General features: G+C 35.1%; 1 protein-coding gene across 1 annotated transcript; it reads left to right on the plus strand.

Moving 5' to 3' along the window:
* The first annotated feature begins 22,285 nt into the window (after nt 1–22,285).
* On the plus strand, nt 22,286–23,536 carry LOC129875791 (serine/threonine-protein kinase BLUS1-like). The gene has a single exon (XM_055951030.1). The coding sequence runs from the start codon at nt 22,286–22,288 to the stop codon at nt 23,534–23,536; it is 1,251 nt and encodes a 416-aa protein (XP_055807005.1).
* The last annotated feature ends 450 nt before the right edge of the window (nt 23,537–23,986 follow it).

Consider the following 23,986-nt stretch of genomic DNA (forward strand, 5'->3'; position numbering starts at 1 on the left):
TGAATTATATAATCGAGAAGATAAGGGAGAGGAAGAAATTTCCAAAATCACTTGAAAAGATGATGAGCAAGAGGGACGGGAGATTCAAGAAAGTGATGGGTTTTGTTAAACGAAAGAAAACGGCGTTTTCAAAGGAGTTTGAGGAGATGGCTTGTTATTTAGTTTTGATGATCAACAAACTACAGAACATGATACACGGACCTGATCGATCTGGTCCCATGAGCAAGTCAAGTTGCAGATCAGCCAGCTGTAAAGCTGCCATTCTCTGCTGGGGTTGGTAGAGCCAGTAAAGACACAGAGACAGCAGACCTGGAGCCAATCAAATGCATCCTAGGTTGTGGATCTCCAGGGTATATACAAAAACCTTGTACAACCAAGTAAGTAAGTTCTTCACTCCAAGATTTGACTATAAAAATGTTTGTTGGTGCTCTCTCAAGAAAAGAAGAACTTCAACAAAAGCTGCACGGGACCTGATAAAGCTGCTCAAGATAGTGTTCGTTGTAGCTGTGTTGTAGTTTGAGTTTTATTTGTAACATTGTAAAATCAATTCCTGATGTATAAAGGAATCTTGATTATTTGCAGATGTATTATTTTACTATGACTTCATTGCTAGAGTTAGTTTTGGAGTGTGTTTGAAAAGTCTACATCATTAAGAAGCGGTGGTGTAGTGGGCAATAGTTACATTGCTTAGGCTTGAGGCCTATAATAGTGTTTTTGCAAGCAAAGGGGTGAAGAGGGTTAGTAACTAGGTACAATAGGTTGTAATAGTTTACTTTACTCTTGCACCATAGTGAAGATTGACAACTAAATCTTGAGGGGTCAGGTCGTGATTTTTCCTCCCTTGAGCAAGGACATTTTACTTTCCGCACTTAACTTGAGCATTATATTGACTGACTGTGTCAAGGGACCTGGTCCCCTGACTTGCGTGGTGGACTCATATATTCTAGCAATTGGTATCAGAGCAAGTGCTCTCTATATGGCTAACACCGATAAAAGATCTTGTGGACTGAAAGATGGCTGCTCTACCTAATCTTTAATGGTCAGTTCTATGGATGGTGGAAAACTCGCATGCACAATTTTTTCATGGCAGAGGATAGCGAACTATGGGACATTGTTTTGGACGAACCCTACGTTCCTATAAAAAAGGTCAAAGAAGGAGAAGTTACTCGAGTTGTACTAAAAACTCGAAAGGAGTATGATGAAGTTGATAGAAAGAAGATAGAGAAGAACTACAAAGCAAAAAACTGCTGGTCTGTGGAATAGGACCGGATGAATACAACCGAATTTCGGCATGTGAATCTGCCAAGAAGATTTGGGAATACTTAAGGATTGCTCACGAAGGAACTACTCAAGTGAAGGAGTCAAAAGTTGACATGTTAACTACTCAATATGAAAACTTCATTATGAAGAAACGGGAGACTATTAGGAGATGCATACCAGGTTCACCTTTATCACCAATGAACTTCAGTGTCTAGGTGAACCCATCTGTCCCAGCAAACAGGTCAGGAAAATTCTCAGGATCCTTTCTAAGTCCTGGGAAAGCAAAGTGAATGTCATTACAGAAGTGAAGGATTTGAAGATTCTCACCATGGACGAGTTAATTGGAAATCTTCAAACCCATGAATTAAATAAGTAGCAAGATTACTCCAGGAAAGACACAAAGAAGGAAAAATCCTTAGCTCTAAATGTACCTCAAGGTGAAGACTCTGAAGAAGATCAGGATATGGCATACTTAACTAAAAGGTTTCATAAAATTATGAGGAAACATGGAGGCTTCATGAAAAGGGGTAACACAAGCAGAGATGCCAATGGGACAAACCTGTGTCATTCATGATTGCGGAAAGCCTAGATATTTTATCAAAGACTGTCCTATGTAGAAAAGAGAATACATGAACTACGATAAGATTAGGGGTGACAGAGACAAACGAAGGGACCAGGTTCCTGACAAACTAAAAATGAGAGTTGCAGCTGACTATGTAGTGAAGAGAGAACTTGCGTTATGGGGAAACTCTTCAAGCGACCTGGAGTAGTCGAATCATCCTGAAGATGCATCTATGCTGGCTGTAAAGGATGATGATGAGATGTTCAACTCCATATTTGCTTTTATGGCAAAATTTGATGATGAAGCAGATAAATAGGTAACCTTACTCGACCTTAAGGAAAACATCAATGCCTACTCTTTTAGGAAACTCAAAAAACTAGCCTGTGTCTTAATTGATTCATTATGTGAATTGACCTCTGAAAAGGATTTCATAAATAATAGCATTGACATTTTTCAAGATGAAAAAAATTCCTTGGTCATTCCAATGTCTGAATTAGAAGAAAATATTATGTCGTTGGAAGCTGAGAATAGTAGCGTCAAGGAAATACTGGGATGCATTCCTGAAGAAGATGTAAAGCTAAAGGGTAAGGCTAATAGAGTCGAGCTGAAACTTGAAGAAAGACTTAAAAATTCTGAATTAAAATTAGCTCCCTAGAAAGAAATCTCCAACTAAAGAAGGACATGATCCGGGTCAAGAAAGTGCTGAGCAAATCTCTCAAATGGACTATATCGTCCAAAATACTTGAAAATCTGACTAACCAAGGTTATAATGGTGGAAAGGGTCTAGGATGAAAAATGATATAGCCTCATTTTAATTCACATAGCAAGTATGTGTCCGTATCTGATAACTTACGATGCATTCATTGTGGTAGAAACGATCATCTAAAAGAGACTTCGGATGCATGGAAAAAATCTAAAAAGGTGTTTTCAGAGTACCTTCTGCATAAAGACAGTCAAAGGAAGGCACCTGATCCATATAAGTCGATGAGGAGGGTGATGATGCCCTAATGGACTAAGAAAGCCTTGATTACACCACTTTCTGCATACTAGGAGCTTAAAGTTAAATGGGTTCCCAAATCTAATCAATAACTTTTATGCAAGAAAGGTCTGAAGGAAAAAGTCAGTGCTGGTTTATGGATAGTGGTTGCTCAAAGCACATGATTGGAAGGACTGAAAATTTCCTCTCTCTCAAGGCAATTCAAGGTGGAAGTGTTTAGTTTGGAAATGGAAAAAAGGGTTATATTCTTGGCATTGGAAGAATTAGAAAGTCACTAGAGAATTCAATTAAAGATGTGTACTATGTAAATGGGTTGAAGTACAGATTACTCAGTGTATCTCAAATTTGCGATAAATGAAATGAAGTCAAATTCTCATTTGAGAAATGCTTTGTCACAAACATGTCATCTCAGGAAGTACTCTTGAAAGCAAGACGATGTAAGAACATATATGTATCTAATTTGAATTCTGCTCAAGGAGATAATTTAACATGTCTTAGAGTCTAAGATGAAAGTATAGAATTGTGGCATAGGAGGCTAGGACATGTTAGTTCATCCTTGCTGAACAAACTTGTAACTAGGGACCTGGTTCGAGAACTTCCAAAGGTGAACTTTACTAATAACAGAGTTTGTGATGTATGTGCTTAAGGAAAGCAAACTAGAACCTCCTCAAAATAAAGAAAGAGGTAAGCACCACCAGACTACTTAAACTCATTCACATGGATTTGTGTGGACCGATCAAGATACAAAGTCGAGGAAGAAAGAAGTACATTTTTGTTACTGTTGATGATTTTTCAAGGTTCACCTGGACAATGTTCTTAAAACACAAAAATGAGACAGTTGATGTGTTGATAAACTTTGCAAAAATGATCCAAACCAAGCTGAACTGCAAGATAACTAGAATCAGGTCAGATCATAGAATAGAGTTTAAAAATGCTAGGGTGGAAAGATTTTACGTAGAACATGGAATACATCATAATTTCTTGGCTCCTAGGACTCCACAACAAAATGGGGTAGTTGAAAGGAAGAATAGAACCCTGATTGACATTGCAAGAACTATGCTAGTTGACTCTAAGTTGCCAAAGAAATTTTGGGCTGAGGCAGTAAATACGGCCTGTTACTAATCATTGCATGATTAGGTCAATACTCAACAAAACTCTATATGAATTGTTGAATAACCGAAGGCCCAAGCTGAGTTATTTCAAAGCTTTTGAGTGCAAGTGCTTTGTGTTGAATAATGGGAAGAATGATCTGGGTAAGTTTGATCCTAAGAGCGTTGAAAGGATATTTGTTGGGTACTCCTCCTCCGGCAAAGCTTACTGAGTGTACAACAAGAGGACAATGTGTATTGAAGAAAGTATTCATGTTATCTTTGATAAATCTGGCAAAATAGGTAATCTCAAGGATAAAGATAATTTTGAGATTGAAGAGCTTCTGCAGGTTCAGAGAGACAATGTTGTTGTAAGTGATGAAGCTCAGGACGACAAGGATGAAAATGATGATGAAACAAATGAAGACAAAAAACCAAAGAAGGGACCTGGTTCAACTCAAGGAGAAGAAGAACCAGTTCAGCCTACAGATAACATGGATAATATTCAAGATCAATCCGAAAAGACTTTGTCAGATAACGAAGGGATGAATACTTCCACTAATCAATAGCCACGAGATCACCTAGGGTGGAAGCATCAATCTTCTCATCTCCTGGACAATCTTGTTTTACCGTTGGACTCTGCAATGCATACCAGGTCCAAGATTAGGAATATGGTGGCGTTTTCAGCATTTTTGTCCTCTATTGAGCCAAAAAATATGAAGAAAGCTACTGAAAGATGCTGATTAGGTAAACTCTATATAAGAAGCTTTATAAATTTGAGAGAAGCAAGGTGTGACACCTGGTCCCTCGTCCCTCTGACAGAACAATCATAGGAATCAGGTGGGTGTACCGCAATAAAATGGATAAAATGATGTAATAACCATGAACAAATCAAGGCTAAAGGTTCAGGGATACAATCAAAAAGAAGGAATCGATTACGATGAGATATTTTCTCCAGTTGCTCGGATGGAAGCAATCAGAATTCTGATTGTATTTGCTACGTTCATGGAATTCAAATTGTTTCAAATGGATATCAAGAGTGCATTTTTGAATGGATACCTAAAATAATAAGTGTATGTCAAACAATCTCCTGGTTTCGAAGATATTGATCGACCAGATCACATGCTCAAGCTTGACAAAGCACTCTACGGTCTCAAACAGGCCTCCTCGGCCTGGTATGAGAGGTTTTCAAAATTTCTACTTGACAACGGATTTAAGAGAGGGAAGATTTATAACATACTTTTCCTGAAGGAAAGAGGAAGAGACTTGATGATTGTTCAAATTTACGTGGATGACATCATTTTCGGAGCCACTTCAAGGTCCTTGTGTAAGGACTTTGCAATCCTTACATTAAGTGAATTTGAGATAAGTATGAAGGGGGAATTGACATTCTTTTTGGGATTAAAAATAAGGCAATCATCATATGGTACCTCCATTTGTCAAGAGAAGTACATCAAGGATCTCCTGAAGAAGTATCACATAGCAGACGCAAGGCCAATTAATACCCCTATGGGGATAAATTCAAAACTTGATGTTGATAAATCTGGTCCTGCAGTTAATGAAACTATGTAGAGAGATATTATTGGATCTCTGCTATATCTTACAGCGAGTAGACCTAATATTGTGTTTAGCATGGGGATGTGTTCAAGGTTTTAGGCATGTCCACAAGAATCTCACTTAAAGGATGCAAAAAGGATTCTAAGGTACTTAAAGGGAACAGAGGACCTAGTCCTATACTATCCGGCTGGAGACTCCTTTAACATGGTGGGATTTGCTGATATTGATTATACAGTATACCTGGTTGATAGGAAAAGTACCTCAGGAATGGCTCACTTTCTAGGATCTTTGCTGATTTCTTGGGGAACCAAGAAACAAAACTCAGTTGCTCTATCCACTACAGAGGCTGAATATGTTGCAGCTGCCTCCTGCTGTGCTCAATTATTGTGGATCAAACAGTAGTTGGAGAATTTTGGAGTACTTACAGATACTATTTCGTTAATGTGTGACAATACAAGTGCTCTTAACATGGCCAAGAACCAGGTCTAACACAAGAGAATGAAGCACATTGATGTGAGACATTATTTTCTAAGGGATAATGTTGAGAAAGGAAATATATGTGTGAAGTTTTGCAAAACTGAGGATCAGATTGCTGACATCTTCACAAAGGCGTTGAGCAGGGATCAGTTTGAAAGGAATTGCCTAAAGCTTGGAATAATCAAACCAAACTGACTAACTAAGTGGTTTACTCACTCCCTCTTATTAGCTAGATTCAGGACATGTGTATCCTTACTCCTACTGTATACACGAGATCTAAATTCAGTTTTATACCTATGCAGCTATACACCCATGGTTGAACAGATGAAGGAAAGGAAATGGAAGGATAGATTCAAATAATCGACACTCAAACTTGAGAGGGACCAGGTCCCTACTCACAGATTAGCACTCTATATACTAATTTTGAACTATATTTTAGAAAATGCTAAAACAATCATGTGTCAAACACCCATTTTCTGAATCAATGTCTTTTCACACTAAACACTCAAGCGACGCTACCATAGGGACCAGACACTTCTCTTCAATCTCCTTATAACCCCTGCCAAATTCAAACCTTTGCTTACTCTCCTTCAAAAATCTTTCTTTCTCTTTCTCAGATCAAAACTCGTCCATCCTCTCAAAACAAATAATCCCTCTTCCAACATTTGTTTCTTCTCTCAAAGCATGTCTAGTGAGCTACCTCCCTCCAAAAAACCCTAAATGTTTGAACATGCATCTCACCCTCAAACTCCGATGAGTGAACCCCACCGAAAATGAAAATTGCTCACTCCTCTAGTAAAGTTTCGGTCACCTCTTGTATATATACATCTCTCCCATCCTCTCCTCCACAAGAAATCACACCCACCTATTCTCCCACTCTCGAGATCTCTAAATCTTTAGAGTCATCGCCGTAAGATTCCGTTCATTCTGTGGTCAGGCCTAACCTTCACTCTCCTGAGAATGAACCATCAGTTGATAATACTTCTTTATCTCAACCTTATCCAGTAATCTCAAATATGTCTGAACACCTTTTTGATAGAGATTTTCCTATTAAACATACCGCTGGGTCAAACATACTGGCAGCATAGGAGGAATGGGTTGTCCAAAGATTAGCTTAGATGAGAGGGGATGAAATCAAATCTCTCTTCTCTGATAAAAAAGAGAAATCACCCGATGTTACAGTTGTAGGAATAGAGCCCGTCTTCGATCAAACCCTAGTACAAGAGTTACCTAAGGTACCAATTGACAAAAAAGATGAGGATGAAGATGAGATACCTCTTGTTACTAGGTTTGCATCGAAATATTAGTGCAAAGAACACTTGGTAGATAAAGGGAGTCCAACTCCTCAAAAGACTAGTGTGAGTGATCCATTGGCTAAAAAAATTGTGGTTCTAGAAAAGGCTGTAATTCCCAAGAAATTTGAGAAGACGTCTAAGAAAGCTAAGGAAGTCATTTTGGAGTTTCCTAGAATATCCACTCAAATCACTCGAAAGAGGTTACTTAGTGATGCCATCGAGGCAAGCAAATCAAAAACTTTGCAACAAAGGGTACTATGACATTAATCAGGGAATACCAAGGATCCTACTCCAGATAATTTGGTAATTGATGTGTTTGTAGGTGATGAGGATAGTGATACCATTTCCGAGGATGTGGTTGCTACTACAAGGAAGATGAGGGGTGAAGTGTTAGTTGTTATGTCCAAAGGGGGGCAAAATAAATGCACAAGAACCGCCAAAGGGAAGAAGCCTATCAGTATGGAGAAATTTGCTTCTGAAAAGGAACTAGGTTCGTCCAACAAAAAGGAAAAAATGGAAAATATTTTGAGCATGGCTGAGAGAGTCAAAATTCTGCGCACTCAGAAGGTGTTGAGTGGTAGAACTTTTAACCCTGAAGCTCGTGATAGCCCAGGCATGAGGGACCTGGTAGATGAAGTTGAAATTCAAAGGTAGACATCTTTATTTGAGTGGCCTGTTCCCACTCTTCATGAAAAGGAGGTACACGAATTTTACTGTAATCTGGACTTTTCTAGTGATGGTAGTCTCAACATGATAGTGGGTGGCATCATGTTCTACCTTTCTGAGGAATATTCTTGGAGTTCCAAGGGAGGGAGTTGCATCTGTGGACCAAGCAGTTCCCTCACCCACGTTTATTATTGAAACTAGTAAGCTACTAGGGTTGAGTGGTGCAAATGTTCCTAAATTTTTTTTGAAAGGCGAATATCAACTCTACTTTGAGTTTGTGAACAAGGTTCTTCTTCCCAGATCAGAAAGAAGGACGGTTGCATCTTTAGTCGACCTATTTCTGATGGAAATACTTAGAAAACCAAAACCTATTAACCTTCCCTATGCTGGAGCATATTCATGAAATAATGAAGGCGAGAGATGGGAAGCATGGGCTAGGTTATGGGTACTTGCTCAACATGGTCTTCAAGCATTTTAGTGTGGAGGTAGGCAAGGGTGTTAAGGGTACTATTAAGCAAGCATTCTCCCATTTCACCCTTCTGGAGTGTGAATGTGTAACCGGCAACAAGGCTAAGTCTCCGATGTCTGATCTCCTGCAGCAGCAGAAAAAATTAAAGTAGGAATTGGAAGAAATGATAGTGACACTGACAAGCATAGATGCTGAGATTTCAAGTCTCAATGCCAGTTATTGCTGGCTCAAACTGAGGGACCTGGTTTAAGTGAAATTGCTAAGTTAAAAGCTCAAAATGTCACTCTTACTGCTGAAGTTAAAACTCTCACTCAGCAGTTACTTCAGGCTCATACTGACAGTAATAATAGAATGACTCTCCTTCTTCAGTTCCTTGCTCCCAAATCCTCCTCCTAATTCCTCAGTTTATCCTCTTGTTATTGTCTCCTCTGTTGGCAGTTTATGTGTTAATTTTATGTAGTTCTTCTTCAGTATAATGTAATGCTGGTCTGGTTTAATATAAATTTGTTGATAGTTTATTCTACTACCTGATTCTTGACTTTCTACTGATCCTACTCATGTTTAGTGCTGCCCTAGTGGCCATGAATTTATCTGCTTGTAGACTATGCTAGTTTTTTTTACTATGTTCCTTTTTTTATGATGCCAAAAGGGGGAAGGGTGTGTGACTGACTTAAGGATGGGAATGGGAAGTTTTCTGTTTTTGCGTTTTTTTACTAGGCCGACCTGGTTGGATTAGTGGGAAACAAATGCAAGGGAAGATAAAGCAAAGGAAGATATTGTTGATAGTGGGAACTTGTTGATAGGGGGAACATGTGTTGGCTTGCATAGATTGTCATCATCAAAAAGGGGGGAAATGTTATTTAATTTTGATGATCAACAAACTACATGACATGATACACGAACCTGGTCGACCTGGTCCTATGAGCAAGTCAAGGTGCAGATCAGCCAGCTGTAAAGCTATCATTCTCTACTGGGGTTGGTAAAGCCAGTAGAGACGCAGAGACAGCAGACCTGGAGCCAATCAAATGCATCTTAGGTTGTGGATCTCCAAGGTATATACAAAAACCTTGGACAACCAAGTAAGTAAGTTCTTCACTCCGAGATTTGACAACATAAACGTGTGTTAGTGCTCTCTCAAGAAAAGAAGAACTTCAACAAAAGTTGCACGAGACCTGCTAGAGCTGCTCAAGATAGTGTTCACTGTAGCTGTGTTGTTGTTTGAGTTTTATTTGTAACATTTTAAAATCAGTTCCTGATGTATAAAGAAATCTTGATTATTTTCAAATGTATTGTTTTACTATGACTTCATTGCTAGAGTTAGTTTTGGAGTGTGTTTGAAAAGTCTACATCATTGAGAAGCGTTGGTATAGTGGGCAATAGTTACATTGCTTAGGCTTGAGATTTGTAATAGTGTTGTTGCAAGCAAAGGGGTGAAGAGGGTTAGTAACTAGGTACAATAGGTTGTAATAGTTTACTTTGCTCTTACACCGTAGTGAAGATTGACAGCTAAATCCTGAGGGTCGGGTTGTGGTTTTTCCTCCCTTGAGCAAGAAGGTTTTTCAAGTAAACATCGTGTGTCATTTTACTTTCTGCACTTAACTCGAGCATTATATCGACTGACTGTGTCAAAGGACCTGGTCCCCTGACTTGCATGGTGGACTCATATATTCTAACATGGTTCTTGCTTGTCTTGAAGAGAAACCATAGAAGAGGCCAACTGCTGATGAGCTTTTGAATACTCCGTTCTTTTGTGCTATTGAAAGGTTTAAGCAATTTGTCATGAATGGTAATAATTGAGCAGTAGAATTTGACATTTTACTTATGTATAGTGTGTACTACTGAGTTTAGGCATAAATTCCTCTGTTTTCTGGATTTGTCATCTGATTAATTTCGTTCCGGTAAACAATATTTTATAGCGATACAATTACTTTGCATGAACAGATATTGGAAATCATAATAATCTTGCAAAAACTAACACGGAACATAAGAATATCTGTTATTTACATGGTGCATAAATCTAAATTTGAAACTAATTAAGGTGAAACAAAAATAAAAGGAAGAAATAAGGGTACTACTAATTATACATTAGTTGTAGCTTGTTCAAAGTAATCTTGAGAGCGAGGCCAGGGTAAATATCATCATCATTATTGATGTGACTATTCTCTATTAATATAAAAGAATCGTTGCACTTTTTAGATATTAATTAAAGTGTTTCCTCCAACTACGTATATTTCAACACACAATCTTAACTGTTGATCATCGTATTTAAGATTTCGAGTTTTCAAAAAAGAGCAATTCATTAGTATTGCTGAAAGGACCAAAAATACAAGAAAAATTATTGAGGAATTGAACTTTGAAACCTTTGTTGAGGAAGCCATATGTGAATGAAATAGATAGAAAAGAAAGAGATGGTTGTACTAGTATTTATAAGAAAATTGAAAGATAAATTTTATTATTCCTAGTCCTAGTGTGTGAAGGAAGTGGGGGTTGCTTAAGGAAACCTATTTGGGTTGGGAGATGCGGCAGTTATATACGCCATTTACACAAATTACCTTTTTAATTATTTTATTTATTTCCTTTCAAATTTACATGATTAACATATGTCCCTCCTTTCTTTCAAAATAGGAGTGGGGATTACAGGATTGAACATTCATCAACAACGTAAAAATTTAGATAGCAAATCAATTCAACTACTAAGATTCACTTATATAAGCCTATTTTAATTTATTTTGATGATTTATACCCTAATTATTTAGATTCAAAACCATGTTATACAAAGATTATAATTATAGGATTATAATTCTAATATAAACTTTATCTCAATATTTAGATAATATTATTTTTCAAATACAAAATAAATTAATTCCAAATTTTATATCGAAAGAATCCATGTAATTCTCCAACCAAACAACCCCTTAATTCCTCCTACCAAACAAATCCTTAATTCCTTGTAAACCATAAAGAAATAAGTAAAATACGACTAATAGTTTTGTAATGTTAGAAACTAAGTGGAGAATTGTTGTACACTACTTAACTTACTCTATTCGGTGGGGTCTACTAAAAGTGGGATACCCACTAGGTTTTATTTTTCTAACCATTTCTTTGGCTATATAATGCCAATCTTTGACATTGAAATGTTACGGACAAAAGAACATTTGCACTATATTTATATTTTTCGGTTCTCCACTCTTCTTCTTTTTTCGTTTATTCTCCATTTCTTAAATTGCTCAGCTAGTTAATTTTATAACACGTTATCAGCACGAGCCTCCGACTATTTTTTAAGATAACAAAAAGTGGTAAAATTTTTATTTAATTTTATTTTCATCAAATGGAAAATATTTCAAGACTTGAATTTGTGGCTCTGGACATTTCTGAAAAAGGCTACTCCTCATGGGCACTAGATGCCGAAATTCATCTAGAATCGATAGGTCTGGAAAACACCATCAAAGATGATAACACGACATCTTGTCAAGACCGTGCAAAAGCTATGATTTTTCTCCGCCACCATTTTGACGAGTGACTTAAATTACAATATCTTACATTAAAGGATCTCCTGAAATTGTGGAAAAATTTAAAAGAAAGATATGACCACCTGAAGTTGGTCATGCTTCCACAAGCACGTCATAACTGGTTAAATCTGAGACTAATGGACTTCAAAAATATAACTGAATATAATTCTACCTTATTTAGAACTATAGCTCAGTTAAATTTATGCGAAGATGAAATCACTGAGCAAGATAAATTCAAAAAAACATACTCTATATTTTCACCCGCGAATATGCTTCTGCAGCAACAATATCGTGAAAAAGGTTTTACAAAATATTTTGAATTACTATCTCACCTTTTTATTGCTGAACGACATAATGAATTATTAATGAAAAATCATGATAGTTGGCCCATTGGTTCTTTGCCACTTCCTAAAGTGAATCAGACAAATTATAACCAACGAGAAAGAGGTCATGGCCCCAGTCGTGGTCATGATTGTGGTCATGTTCAAAGAAGAAATTTTAATCATGATGTTCGGTTGGCACCGAGAAACAATAATCAGTACAAAAAGAAGAGTGAAAAGCCAGAAGCTTTACCAAAGAAAAATTCAGAAAGCATATGTCATAGATGTGGAGGTATGGGGCACTGGTCGCGGACTTGTCGGTCGTCAAAACATCTGGTTCAGCTATATCAGACATCATTAAAGAGGGCAGAAAATAATCCAGAGACAAACTTTATCTCTGAAGATAATATAGAGCCTATGCACCTTAATGTAGCCGACTTCTTTAATTTTTCAGATGAAAATATGAATATTGATAAGACTAATAATATGTAATTTTCTTTTATTTATCTGTACTAAATATTATGTTTGTATTTTTCAATCAAAGTAAAATTTATGTAATGAACCATGTATTAATGATAATATTTACTTTATTTCCTTTTTTTTGAAGAAAAATATGTATATGCCTCAAATTTTATTTGAATCAATGATCAATCACGAGGAATATTTATGTAATTAATAGTGGAACAATCCATGCCATATTTAAAGACGAGAAATATTTTTCTAACTTGCTAAGAAAAAAAGCAAATGTTACTATAATTTCTGGTAATTCAAAAATGATAGAAGGCTCCCGAAGAGCTACTATAATTCTGCCTAAGGGGATAAAAATTATTATAGAAGATGCACTATTCTCTTCTAAATCCCCGAGAAACTTGTTAAGTTTTAAGGATATCCGCAGAAATGAATATCATGTTGAGACACTAAATAAAATGAATATTGAATATCTTGGTATAACCAAGAGTGTCTCAGGCCAGAAATATATTTTAGAAAAATTACCAACTTTGTCCTCTTGCCTATATTATGCAAAAATTAGTGCAATTGAAGCACAAATGATCGTAAACCAGATGTTTACTGATCTAAATACATTTGTGCTATGACATAATCGAATAGGTCATCCTGGATCAATAATAATGAGACGAATCCTTGAAAATTCAACTGGACATTCGTTAAAGAACCAGAAGATTCTTATGAATGATGAATTTTCATGTGCTGCTTATTATCAAGGAAAATTAATTATCAGGCCATCGACCCTGAAGGTTGGCATCAAATCTCCTATATTTTTAGAGTGTATACATGGAGATATATGTGGACCTATTCATCCACCTAGTGGATTGTTTAGATATTTTATGGTCCTAATAGATGCATCATCTAGATGATCTCATGTGTGCCTGTTATCATCTCACAACCAGGCGTTTTCGAAGTTGTTAGAACAAATATTAACATTGAGAGAGCAATTCTCAGATTATCCAATTAAGGCTATTCTTCTTGATAATGCTGGAGAATTTACATCCAAGCTTTTAATGATTATTGCTTGTCAATTGGGATAAAAATTGAACATCATGTTGCTCATGTTCATACTCAAAATGGCCTTGCAGAGTCATTTATAAAGCGCCTACAATTGATAGCAAGACCTCTACTAATGAAAATAAAATTGCCAATTACTGTTTGGGGTCATGCTATCTTACATGCAGAAGCACTTGTACGTCTCAGACCGACACATTATAATAAATACTCTCCATCACAATTAGTATTTGGTCATGAGCCAAATATAGTCCATTTAAGAATTTTTGGTTGTGCGATATACGTGTCTGTAGCACCATCACAACGTACAAAAATGGGCCCTCAACGAAAGTTGGGCATATATGTTAGGTTTGATTTACCCTCCATAATTTGATACCTTGAACCGTTGACTGAAGACTTATTCACTGCTCGATTTGCAGATTATTGGTTTGATAAAATAATTTTTTTGCCATTAGGGGAAGAGAAAAAGAAACCCGAAAAAGACAAAAAAATTGCATAGAAAGTTTCATCACTATCTCATTTTGATCCACGCACCCACACATGTAAGCAGGAGGTCCAGAAGATCATCCAGTTACAAAAAATAGCAAATCAAATGGCAAATGCATTTACTGATTTGAAATGGATAACTAAGTCACATATCCCTACAGTGAATGTGCCTATCCGAATTAATGTCTCAAAATGACCATCTACTAGTATCATAGCTTCTGAATCCCAAACATGCCTAAAGCGTGGTAGACCATTGGGATCAAAGAATAAAAATCTTAGAAAGAGAAGTGTGAGAAATAATAAAAATGATACTACACAAGAACCTCTTGAAGAAGTTCAAGATTTGAGTACTCCTGATATTTCTGAAGAAATCAGTGAGCCCGAGACTCAGGTGAATGAAGAACTTTCAATAAGTTCTATCGGTAATGAGATAAATTTAGATCGATCGAAAATTATGGTGGAATATTTTTGCATATAATGTTGCAATTAACCTCATACAAGATAGTGAAAGTCTTGAGCCTAAATCCGTCGAAGAATATTGACGTAGATATGATTGGCCAGAATGGCAAAAGACAATTCAATCAGAATTAGACTCACTTGCTAAATGTGAGGTTTTTGGACTTATAGTCCAAACCCCTGAAGGTGTAAAACCGATTGGCTATAAATGGATTTTTGTACGAAAACGAAATAAGAGAAATAAAATTGTAAGATACAAGGCATACCTTGTTGCACAAGGATTCTCTCAAAGACTCGGGGTCAACTATGAAGAAACATATTCACCGGTTATGGATGGAATAACTTTTTGATATCTCATCAATTTAGCTGTATATAAAAATCTTGAAATACATCTAATGGATGTAGTTACAGCTTATCTTTATGGTTCACTAGATAATGAAATTTACATGAAAATCCCAGAAGGATTAAAATTGTCTGAAGCATGTAATGAGTCTCGAAAAATGTACTCAATGAAATTTCAAAAATCATTATATGGTCTGAAACAATCAGGGCGTATGTGGTATAATCGTCTTAGTGAGTACTTAATAAATGAAGGTTATATAAATGATGTTATTTGTCCATGTGTTTTTATTAAGAAAATAGAATCGGAGTTTGTTATACTCGCCGTTTATGTTGATGACATAAATCTCATTGGAACCCCTGAAGAGGTCCAAAAGACGATTGAATATCTAAAGAAAGAATTTGAGATGAAAGATCTCAGAAAGACAAAACTTTGTCTAGGTCTGCAAATTGAATATTTAGCAGACGAAATGTTTGTCCATCAATCTGCCTACACTGAGAAAATCTTCAAAAGATTTTACATGGACAAAGTACATCCATTAAGTACTTCAATAGTTGTTCGATCACTTGAAGCGGAAAAAGATCCATTTCGACCTCCAGAAGAGGATGAAGAACTTCTTGGTCCTGAAGTACCATATCTCAGTGCAATTGGTGCACTTATGTATCTTGATAACGCAACCAGACCTGATATAATATTTTTTATTAATTTGCTGGCAAGGTATAGTTCATCCCCAACGCGAAGGCATTGAAACGGTATCAAGCATATTTTGCGATATCTCAAGGGTACTATTGATATGAGTTTGTTTTATACTAACAAAGGTTGTACAGACCTTATTGGTTATGCATATGCAGGTTATTTATCAGACCCACATAAAGCCCGATCTCAAACATGCTATCTATTTACGCACGGAGGAACTATTATATCATGGCGATCTACAAAAAAGTCTATTGTTGCTACTTCTTCAAATCATGCTGAAATAATAGCAATTCATGAAGCAAGTAGAGAATGTGTGTGGTTGAGATCGATGATACAGTTCATTAAAGAAAGATGCGGTCTGGAAAATGATGTCAAAGTACCCACAATTATATTCGAAGACAATGCCGCGTGCATAGCTTAATTAAAAGGTGGCTTCATAAAAGGAGACATAACGAAACATATTTCACCAAAATTATTCTTCACACATGATCTTCAAAAGAATGGTGATATTGATGTACAACAAGTTCGTTCAAGTGAAAATCTTGCAGAATTATTCACATTTTTCGGTTCTCCACTCTTCTTCTTTTTTCGTTTATTCTCCATTTCTTAAATTGCTCAGCTAGTTAATTTCATAACATGTAAAATTTATTTTATTTGCTAGAAGTTCGGTGGGATTTTTTTATTTTTATTTTTTGATAAAATATTTGTCCACATCCGGTATCAAAATAATGCAATTTATTATAGTTAATGATAATAAATTAGTAGTGTATGTTTCAGAGTAAATTTTTAACATTTTTTCCTACTTTTACGCAGGGGCGGATACATAATATTAGTATCGGTTTTATTTTGTCCCTCTGATCGAACTCATCAAAAAAATGACACTCAAATTTTTTTGACGCAGTATATAAATTTATTTGTAAAACTTCATGATAATTGTAATGAATAAAGTCTAAAACATAAAAATATAATAAACTCAACACTAAAGACCATAAAACTTAAATCATGGTTCTGCCTCCCTTTTCAACGTCACCATTTGGTCTCTATAACATCTTTATTGCTACAATAGAATGTGGCCTTCAATATAAAAAAGATCGTCGCATTTGTTAGATATAGTTTGAAGTATTTCTTCTTTTTCAATTTCGTATATTTCATCACACAATCTATTTGATTTCAGCTGATGATCTTCAAGATTTAGAGCTCAAGAAAGCATACCAATTCATTAATGGGACTGATTTTTTCGTTCAATAAAAGTATGACAAATATTTTTTTTTAAAATTAGAAACAAAGATTTAACGGGTGAAGGATAAATATAGCCCTAAAGTGTAACTAAAGACAAATAAAATTTATTTTCGATAGTATAGAGACAAATATTATCCTTTTCAATATTTTTTTTCTATTGTACTGATAGTATATATATAAATAGGCACATGTACAACTATTGTAGTTACACTAAAAATAATACAAAAACCCACAAATAAAAATTTGACAAACATGGTCAGTCCGAAAAATTGAGAAAAAATTGACTTTATTTTAAAACTTTTTTTTAAAGGTGACTGGAGTCCCTTTACGACTGTCCGAGGATTAGATAGGGGGGCCTAACTCCCGCCATTGCTCGAGAGATGGGGAGACTAGTGGAGAAATTTAGAGAAAGAAAAAGGGATCTCCATATGGTGTTCATTGACCTTGAAAAGGCTTATGACAAAGTTTCGAGGGATGTTCTCTGGAGGTGTCTGCAGGATAAAGGTGTTCCGATGGTGTATATTAGGGTGACAAAGAACATATATGTTGGAGCCAAGACTCGGGTTAGGACTGTACAAGGTGACTCAGAGCATTTTTCTGTTGAGATGGGACTACATCCGGGATCTGTGATGAGTCCTTTCTTTTTGCCTCGGCGATGGATGAGCTGACACGATCTATTCAGGAGGAGTTCACATGGTGTATGCTACTTGCGGATGAGATAGTTTTGATTGATAAGACTCGAGACAGAGTTAATGATAGGTTAGAGGTTTAGAGACAAGCACTAGAGTCCAAAGGGTTCAGATTGAGCAGGACCAAAACAGAATACTTGGAGTGCAAATTTAGTGTTTCAATGGATGAAAAGGGCACGGAAGTCAGGCTTGCCACTCAACCTATCCCCAAGACAGAAAGCTTTAAATATCTTGGAGCCATCATTCAGAGTAGTGGGGACATCGATGATGATGTCACGCACTGCGTTGGGGCAGCGTGGATGAAATGGAGGCTTGTTTCTGAAGTCCTGTGTGATAAGAAAGTACCACCTAAACTTAAAGGTAAGTTCTAAAGAATGGTGGTTAGACCAGTGTTGTTATATGGAGTGGAGTGCTGACCAATAAAGAACTTTCATGTTCAGAAGATGCATGTTACGGAGATGAGGATGCTGAGATGGATGTGTGGACACACTAGGAGAGATAAGATTAGGAATGAGGTTATTCGGAAGAAAGTGGAAGTGGCATCCGTGACAGACAAGATGAGAGAAGCAAGACTGAGATAGTTTGGACATGTGCAAAGGAAGAGTGTCGACGCCCCAGTTAGGAGATGCGAGCGGTTGGAGTTGGGGGTTATGCAGAGGGATAGGGGGAGACCAAAAAAATATTAGAGAGAGGTGATTAGACAAGATATGTCGCTACTCCATATCACCAAAGACATGACCTTAGATAAAAATGAGTGGAGGTCGCAGATTAGGGTAGAAGGCTAGTTGGGATAGAATGGTGTTTTGCCGAGTGTCGATTTAGGGGGGTCGTAGGTCTAGGCGTGCCTTTATAGTTGTGTTGTTATTGTCTTTGATTATCACATTACTTTGCTCTTATTATTGTTCTTGTCTTGTAAAATTTGCATCACTTTTTTTTGTCATTATGCTATATATATATATATATATATATATATATATTATTCTCTCTTACTTGGGACTTTGACTTTTGAGCCGAGGGTCTTTCGAAAACAGCATCTCTATCTCCATGATATAATGGTAAGGTCTGCGTACGTCTTACCCTCCCCAGACCTCACTGTGGAATTTCTCTAGGTATATTTTTTTTTAGCTGTTGTTTTTAATAGAAAATCAAAATCCTATTCGTCAAATTTAGGGGTCTAAGACCACGATCTTATTGGCCTAGCATTAGAGTCAGTGGTGGAGGCTGAAATTTTGCGAAGGATGTCCAAGCATTACATATTATATAAGTAAAAAAAAATTGACCAATGGGTGCACTGAAAATTTAAAATCAAACTATTTAGTATGAATAATTATTATTATTTTGAATAAATGTACCAAAAAATTTAAAATCAAACTACATAATATTTAGCTTTAAAATTGAAGTTCTTTTAGTAGGATCAAGTTCTAGAGCATTTAAATCAAGACTTTATTTGTGAGAAGAATGTGACGACATCTCTAATTGGTCTACCTTTATTTCTTTATTTGGTTGACTTAGAGACGTTGAACTTTTTTTTTGGTACTCTATTAAAATAATTCCTCAATTCTGTAGGAACTTCAAACTAAAATATTATTTTAGCTATTTTTGCTATAAAACAAGCGCAAGAGAAGAAAAAGTAGAGAGAGAATTATTGAGATTCTTATTCACAATAATATTGTGATATAATTGGGGTCTATGAGTCTCCCATTTATATAGGAAGAAAACCTTCTTTCACGAGGAAAATTATTAAAATTTTAGGGAAAATGTCAATTTTAATTGAAAAAAATTATTTATTACTTATTAGACCTAATCATAAAAGGAATGAAATCACATATATTGTATTTTATACATTTTAAAAACGAAATTAAAGCTTAATTAAAGTAAAAATAAAGAAAATCACAATAACAGTTGGACATCCTAGAGACACCGTAGCTTCGCCCATAATTAGAGCCGCCTCTGATGGAAGTTCTTGACAGTCTAACATTTCTCTCCTTATAACATCGTAAATTTAACCATCGTCTTTTTGAACTTGACTTTAAATTGTAATAACACATTTTTATCACACAAGATTCTGAATAAGATTCTAAATTTTATCCACCTCCATCTTAATCTTGTGGATGATCTCCTTAGTAGGGGTGTACATATGTTGGTTTGGTTTTTCATTAAAAAATAACCAAACCAATTATGTCGGTTTACTAAACTTATACACCAAATCAAACCAACATAACGTCGGGTTTTTCGATTTTGATTTTAGTCGTTTCTTTCGATTTTCTCGATTTTTTGTAGTTTTTTTTCTACAGTTACACCGTGATCTAAAAAGAGATCACATTGAAGAGGTTGTTCTCTTGATCGTGTGATATAATGTCACACTTGAAGTTCTCCAATGAAGGTTGTTCCCTTGATCATGCGATTATATTGCTTAATGGCATCTCAAAGACACTTAAATAAATAAAATTAAAAAAGAAAAAGATGTACAATGGCATCTTCAATACATTGTCTTAGAAAAATATATCAAAAACTCAAAAAAAGACACAACACATATCAATTTTTTTAGTCATATTACAAGTCCAAATATGAAATAATATATGTCAACATTGAAAGTTATAAACTAATTTAAAAAATACTTACAAATTAAAGCATATTATAATAAATATTTTTGTGTATAAAAAATAAAATTATATGTTATGTCGGTTTGATTTGGATTTGATTTGACTTTTTTTTTATTAATACCAAAACAAACCAACAATAATCGATTTATTTTTTTCAACGCCAAACCAATCAAACTAAACTGCGAGTTGAGTTTTTGATCGATTTGACTTGATTTATGAATTTTATTTAATTTGACGGTTTGACTTATACACCCCTAATCTGGTTATCATGTGCTCATTGGGAACCAGGGGCGGACCCATAGTGTGAACTCATGAACTTGTTTCACGTGTTTTTTTTTTTACTCTCTTAATTCATTTAGGGTGTGTTTGGTATGGTTTTTCTATTATTTTTTTGTTTGTATTTGATTCGCAAAAATCTTGAACAATATTCTTCTTAGAAATATAAGTTTTTTTTAAAATAAGTAAAATGACTTTTATAATAAAAGTGGAAAAAACAAATTACATTGTCTCCTCCTTACCCTCACAATTACACTCTCTCCCCCCGCCCCCTTCCATTCACTCCCACTCCATTTTCATAATTTTATCTTAAATATATATAAATATTTTTAAAAAAATATTTCTTACTTGCATATATATCAAACACAAAAAAATAAATAAGAATCCACTTATTTTTATTCAAAATGTTTTATCGAAAATACTTCTCATCGTACTGCTTAATAAGATCTACTATATTCAACAATCCATTATTTCCTTCTTTCATAAAACTTCATCTTAATTTAGTTTACGTCAAAATTGTATATTCAGTTTAGATTGTAATTTTCAAATTAGTTTATAAGCTATTTTAATTTAATATTTTGTACTCCTACAATTTAGTTAATATATCTCCCGATTTTTCACTCGGTATCCGGAGCTCGTGGAGCCTTGACTAAATTCGAATTGTGAAGCCTTGACTAAATCCGAATCATGTACTGCAGAACCCATTTGGAGATAGCGCTTCCAACATGATTTTCTCCATACATAGAATTCGAATCCAAACTCTCTGATTAAGGTGAAACAGTCCACCACTACACTACAAATTCATATTAATTGCAATTTAGTTAATACTTAATATATCCATGTGCAGTTATGAAACTATTTACATTTTTTATTTAATTTTTGTGAATTGCAACTTTGCGATTTATAAACAAGATAGATTTTAAATTGTTAGATTTTTGAAGGAAAAAAAAAGGGTAAGTGAAAAAACTCAATTATAATTTATTTCGATTTTTTTGATAATTATCCGAATTTTCTCTCTTTTTAGATTTTTGATACATATGAATGACGTTGATATATCGCGATTTGATACATAAGTCTTTTTCATGATACATCGCTAGTTGATACAAACCAAATATTGTAATATCAATAAAACTTATGAATCAAATCGCGATGTATCAGTATCATTCCTAGATATCAGAAAAGGAATTTTTAAATTTTTTATAAATGATAGAAAATAATTAAAAATATAAAAATATAAAATATGTAATTTGATAATTTTTACAAAAAAGAAACATAAATACCTCCCAATCTATGACGAAAGTTTTAAGTACACACCTTTTTTTTTCCGCATGGATCCTATTACTCTTGAATTTTTTAAAAACTAAATTAATAAATCCTTGGTGATGAGGTGGCGTATTTACATGTTTGGACTCAAAGACCATAAGGGACAAAAAAGAATTAAACAAATACTAAAGAATTTCCAAGAACTAATTTCTATACTCCTCCTCCCTCCAATTATTCCTTTTTAGCGTACTATTATACTTAGTTACTATTTAAATTTTAAATATTTATTTTATCCTTAATAAAATAATTTATGAATATACAAACATCTATAATTTATTTTAAATTATAAATTTTTAAAATATTTTTTTTAAAAAAGAGGGAAAACTAAAGAAAATAACATAAGGTCAGCAATTAGGCGCGGGGGGAATAACAACCAAAACTGCCAAAGCTATAAATTCTACTTCTTCTTCTTTTTCCTCACTAAACCAATCCCAATTTTCTGAAATTCTCCAAGAAAAGATGCAGAATCCCAGAAACCCATTCACTTTTCTCAATGAAATTGGTTCTTCTTCTTCTTCATCTATTTACATTCCAAGAACGGAAATTGGTTCTTCTTCTTCAACTATTCAGAATCCAACAAAGGAAACTGGTTCTTCTTCGTCTTCAAGAATCGTAAATCCCAGAAGGCAAAATGCTTCTTATCCACGTCAAACAAGAGTTTATCGTCCGTCAAGAATTGGGAAAATCATCATTGATCCAATCAAAAATGATTCTTATCTTCTCAAAAATGAAATTGGTTCTTCTTCTAATGGAACTTGCCGTGTTTACAAAGCTCTGTTTTCCGAATATTCTGAAGAGACTAAAGAACTTACTCCTTCTGGTTATGTTACTTTGAAGATCATCAACAGGATCATATTCGAAAATGAATGTAGAGAGCTTCAACGCAAAATCGATGTATCTGAAGGTTATAGTACTTTTATCAACTTAATTGGACTCAAAAATACTTTCGATACTGAAGAATTATCATGTGTTTCATTGCCTTATATGTCACATGGATCACTCCGTTACATTCTCTCTACTCGTCCTGAAAAAAAATTGCCAGAGGAATTCATTGCTATTGTTCTTAAAGAAGTACTTATCGGTCTACAAGACGAGCTTCATCATAATTTCAATCCAAGGGTACATAAGACTTTAAATGCTGGAGATATCTTTGTTGACATCAACGATGCTAATGGCGAAATGTTGATCAAATTAGCATATGAAGCATCGGTTTATGATTCTGAAGACATTAGTGTAGAGGGAAATACAAATGAAGAAGAAGATAATTCGTGTTCTGTTCCGTTTTTGGATCCAAAGAGAATTGCTAGATGGGGTGCTGCACCAGAGGTGTTGGCTGAACCAAAATCTGATATCTGGTTATTGGGAATAACGGCGTTGGAATTAGCCTATGGAGTATTACCTGTGAGGAATCGTGAAGAATTAGATCGTATAATCAAGAAGATAAAGAAGAAGAAGAAGAGATTTCCAACATCACTCGAAAAGCTGCTGGTCGTTAAGAAGAAGAAGAAATGGAGATTCAAGAAAGCAATGGGTAAACTGTTTAAACGAAAGGCGTTTTCAAAAAAGTTTGAGAAGATGGTTAGGCAATGTCTTTCGAAGAATCCAAAGAAGAGGCCAACTGCTAAACAGCTTCTGAATAGTTCATTCTTTACTAAACAAAGGGATATCGAAAGGTTTAGGCAATTTGTGTTGAATGTTGAAAATAATTGAAGAATTTCTTGAGCAGTCGAAGATCATAGTAGTAGTAAGTTTAGGCATGAAATTCTGTGTTGTTTTGAGTTTGGGATCATATGGTTTATACACATGAAATTGAATTTCTGATAGATTTGTCATCTGATTCTTTCTTCTTCTACTGATTTTATTAGGACAATACGCTTTGTTTGTAGCCTCGAGTACTAATTAAGAGTGGACATTCTAATTCTTTCGACAAAAAAAGTAGAGTAATAAGGTAGATAGACGCTAGTAATGTCAATACCTCTGGCTTAGAGTGGACATTCCAAGTCCTGGAAAGTACTTTCTACAGTAGTTCATCATTAGTCTCTGAAATATATGAGATGTCTTCGAATCACCAGTCACATTCGATGGTTTAGATTCTAGTTAATTCTGTTCCACGATATACTCAGTAAGCTCTCATACATCAACATAAGCCAGCCTATAAAT

Source organism: Solanum dulcamara, chromosome 12 (assembly GCF_947179165.1).
Source record: "Solanum dulcamara chromosome 12, daSolDulc1.2, whole genome shotgun sequence".
Taxonomy (NCBI): Eukaryota; Viridiplantae; Streptophyta; class Magnoliopsida; order Solanales; family Solanaceae; genus Solanum; species Solanum dulcamara.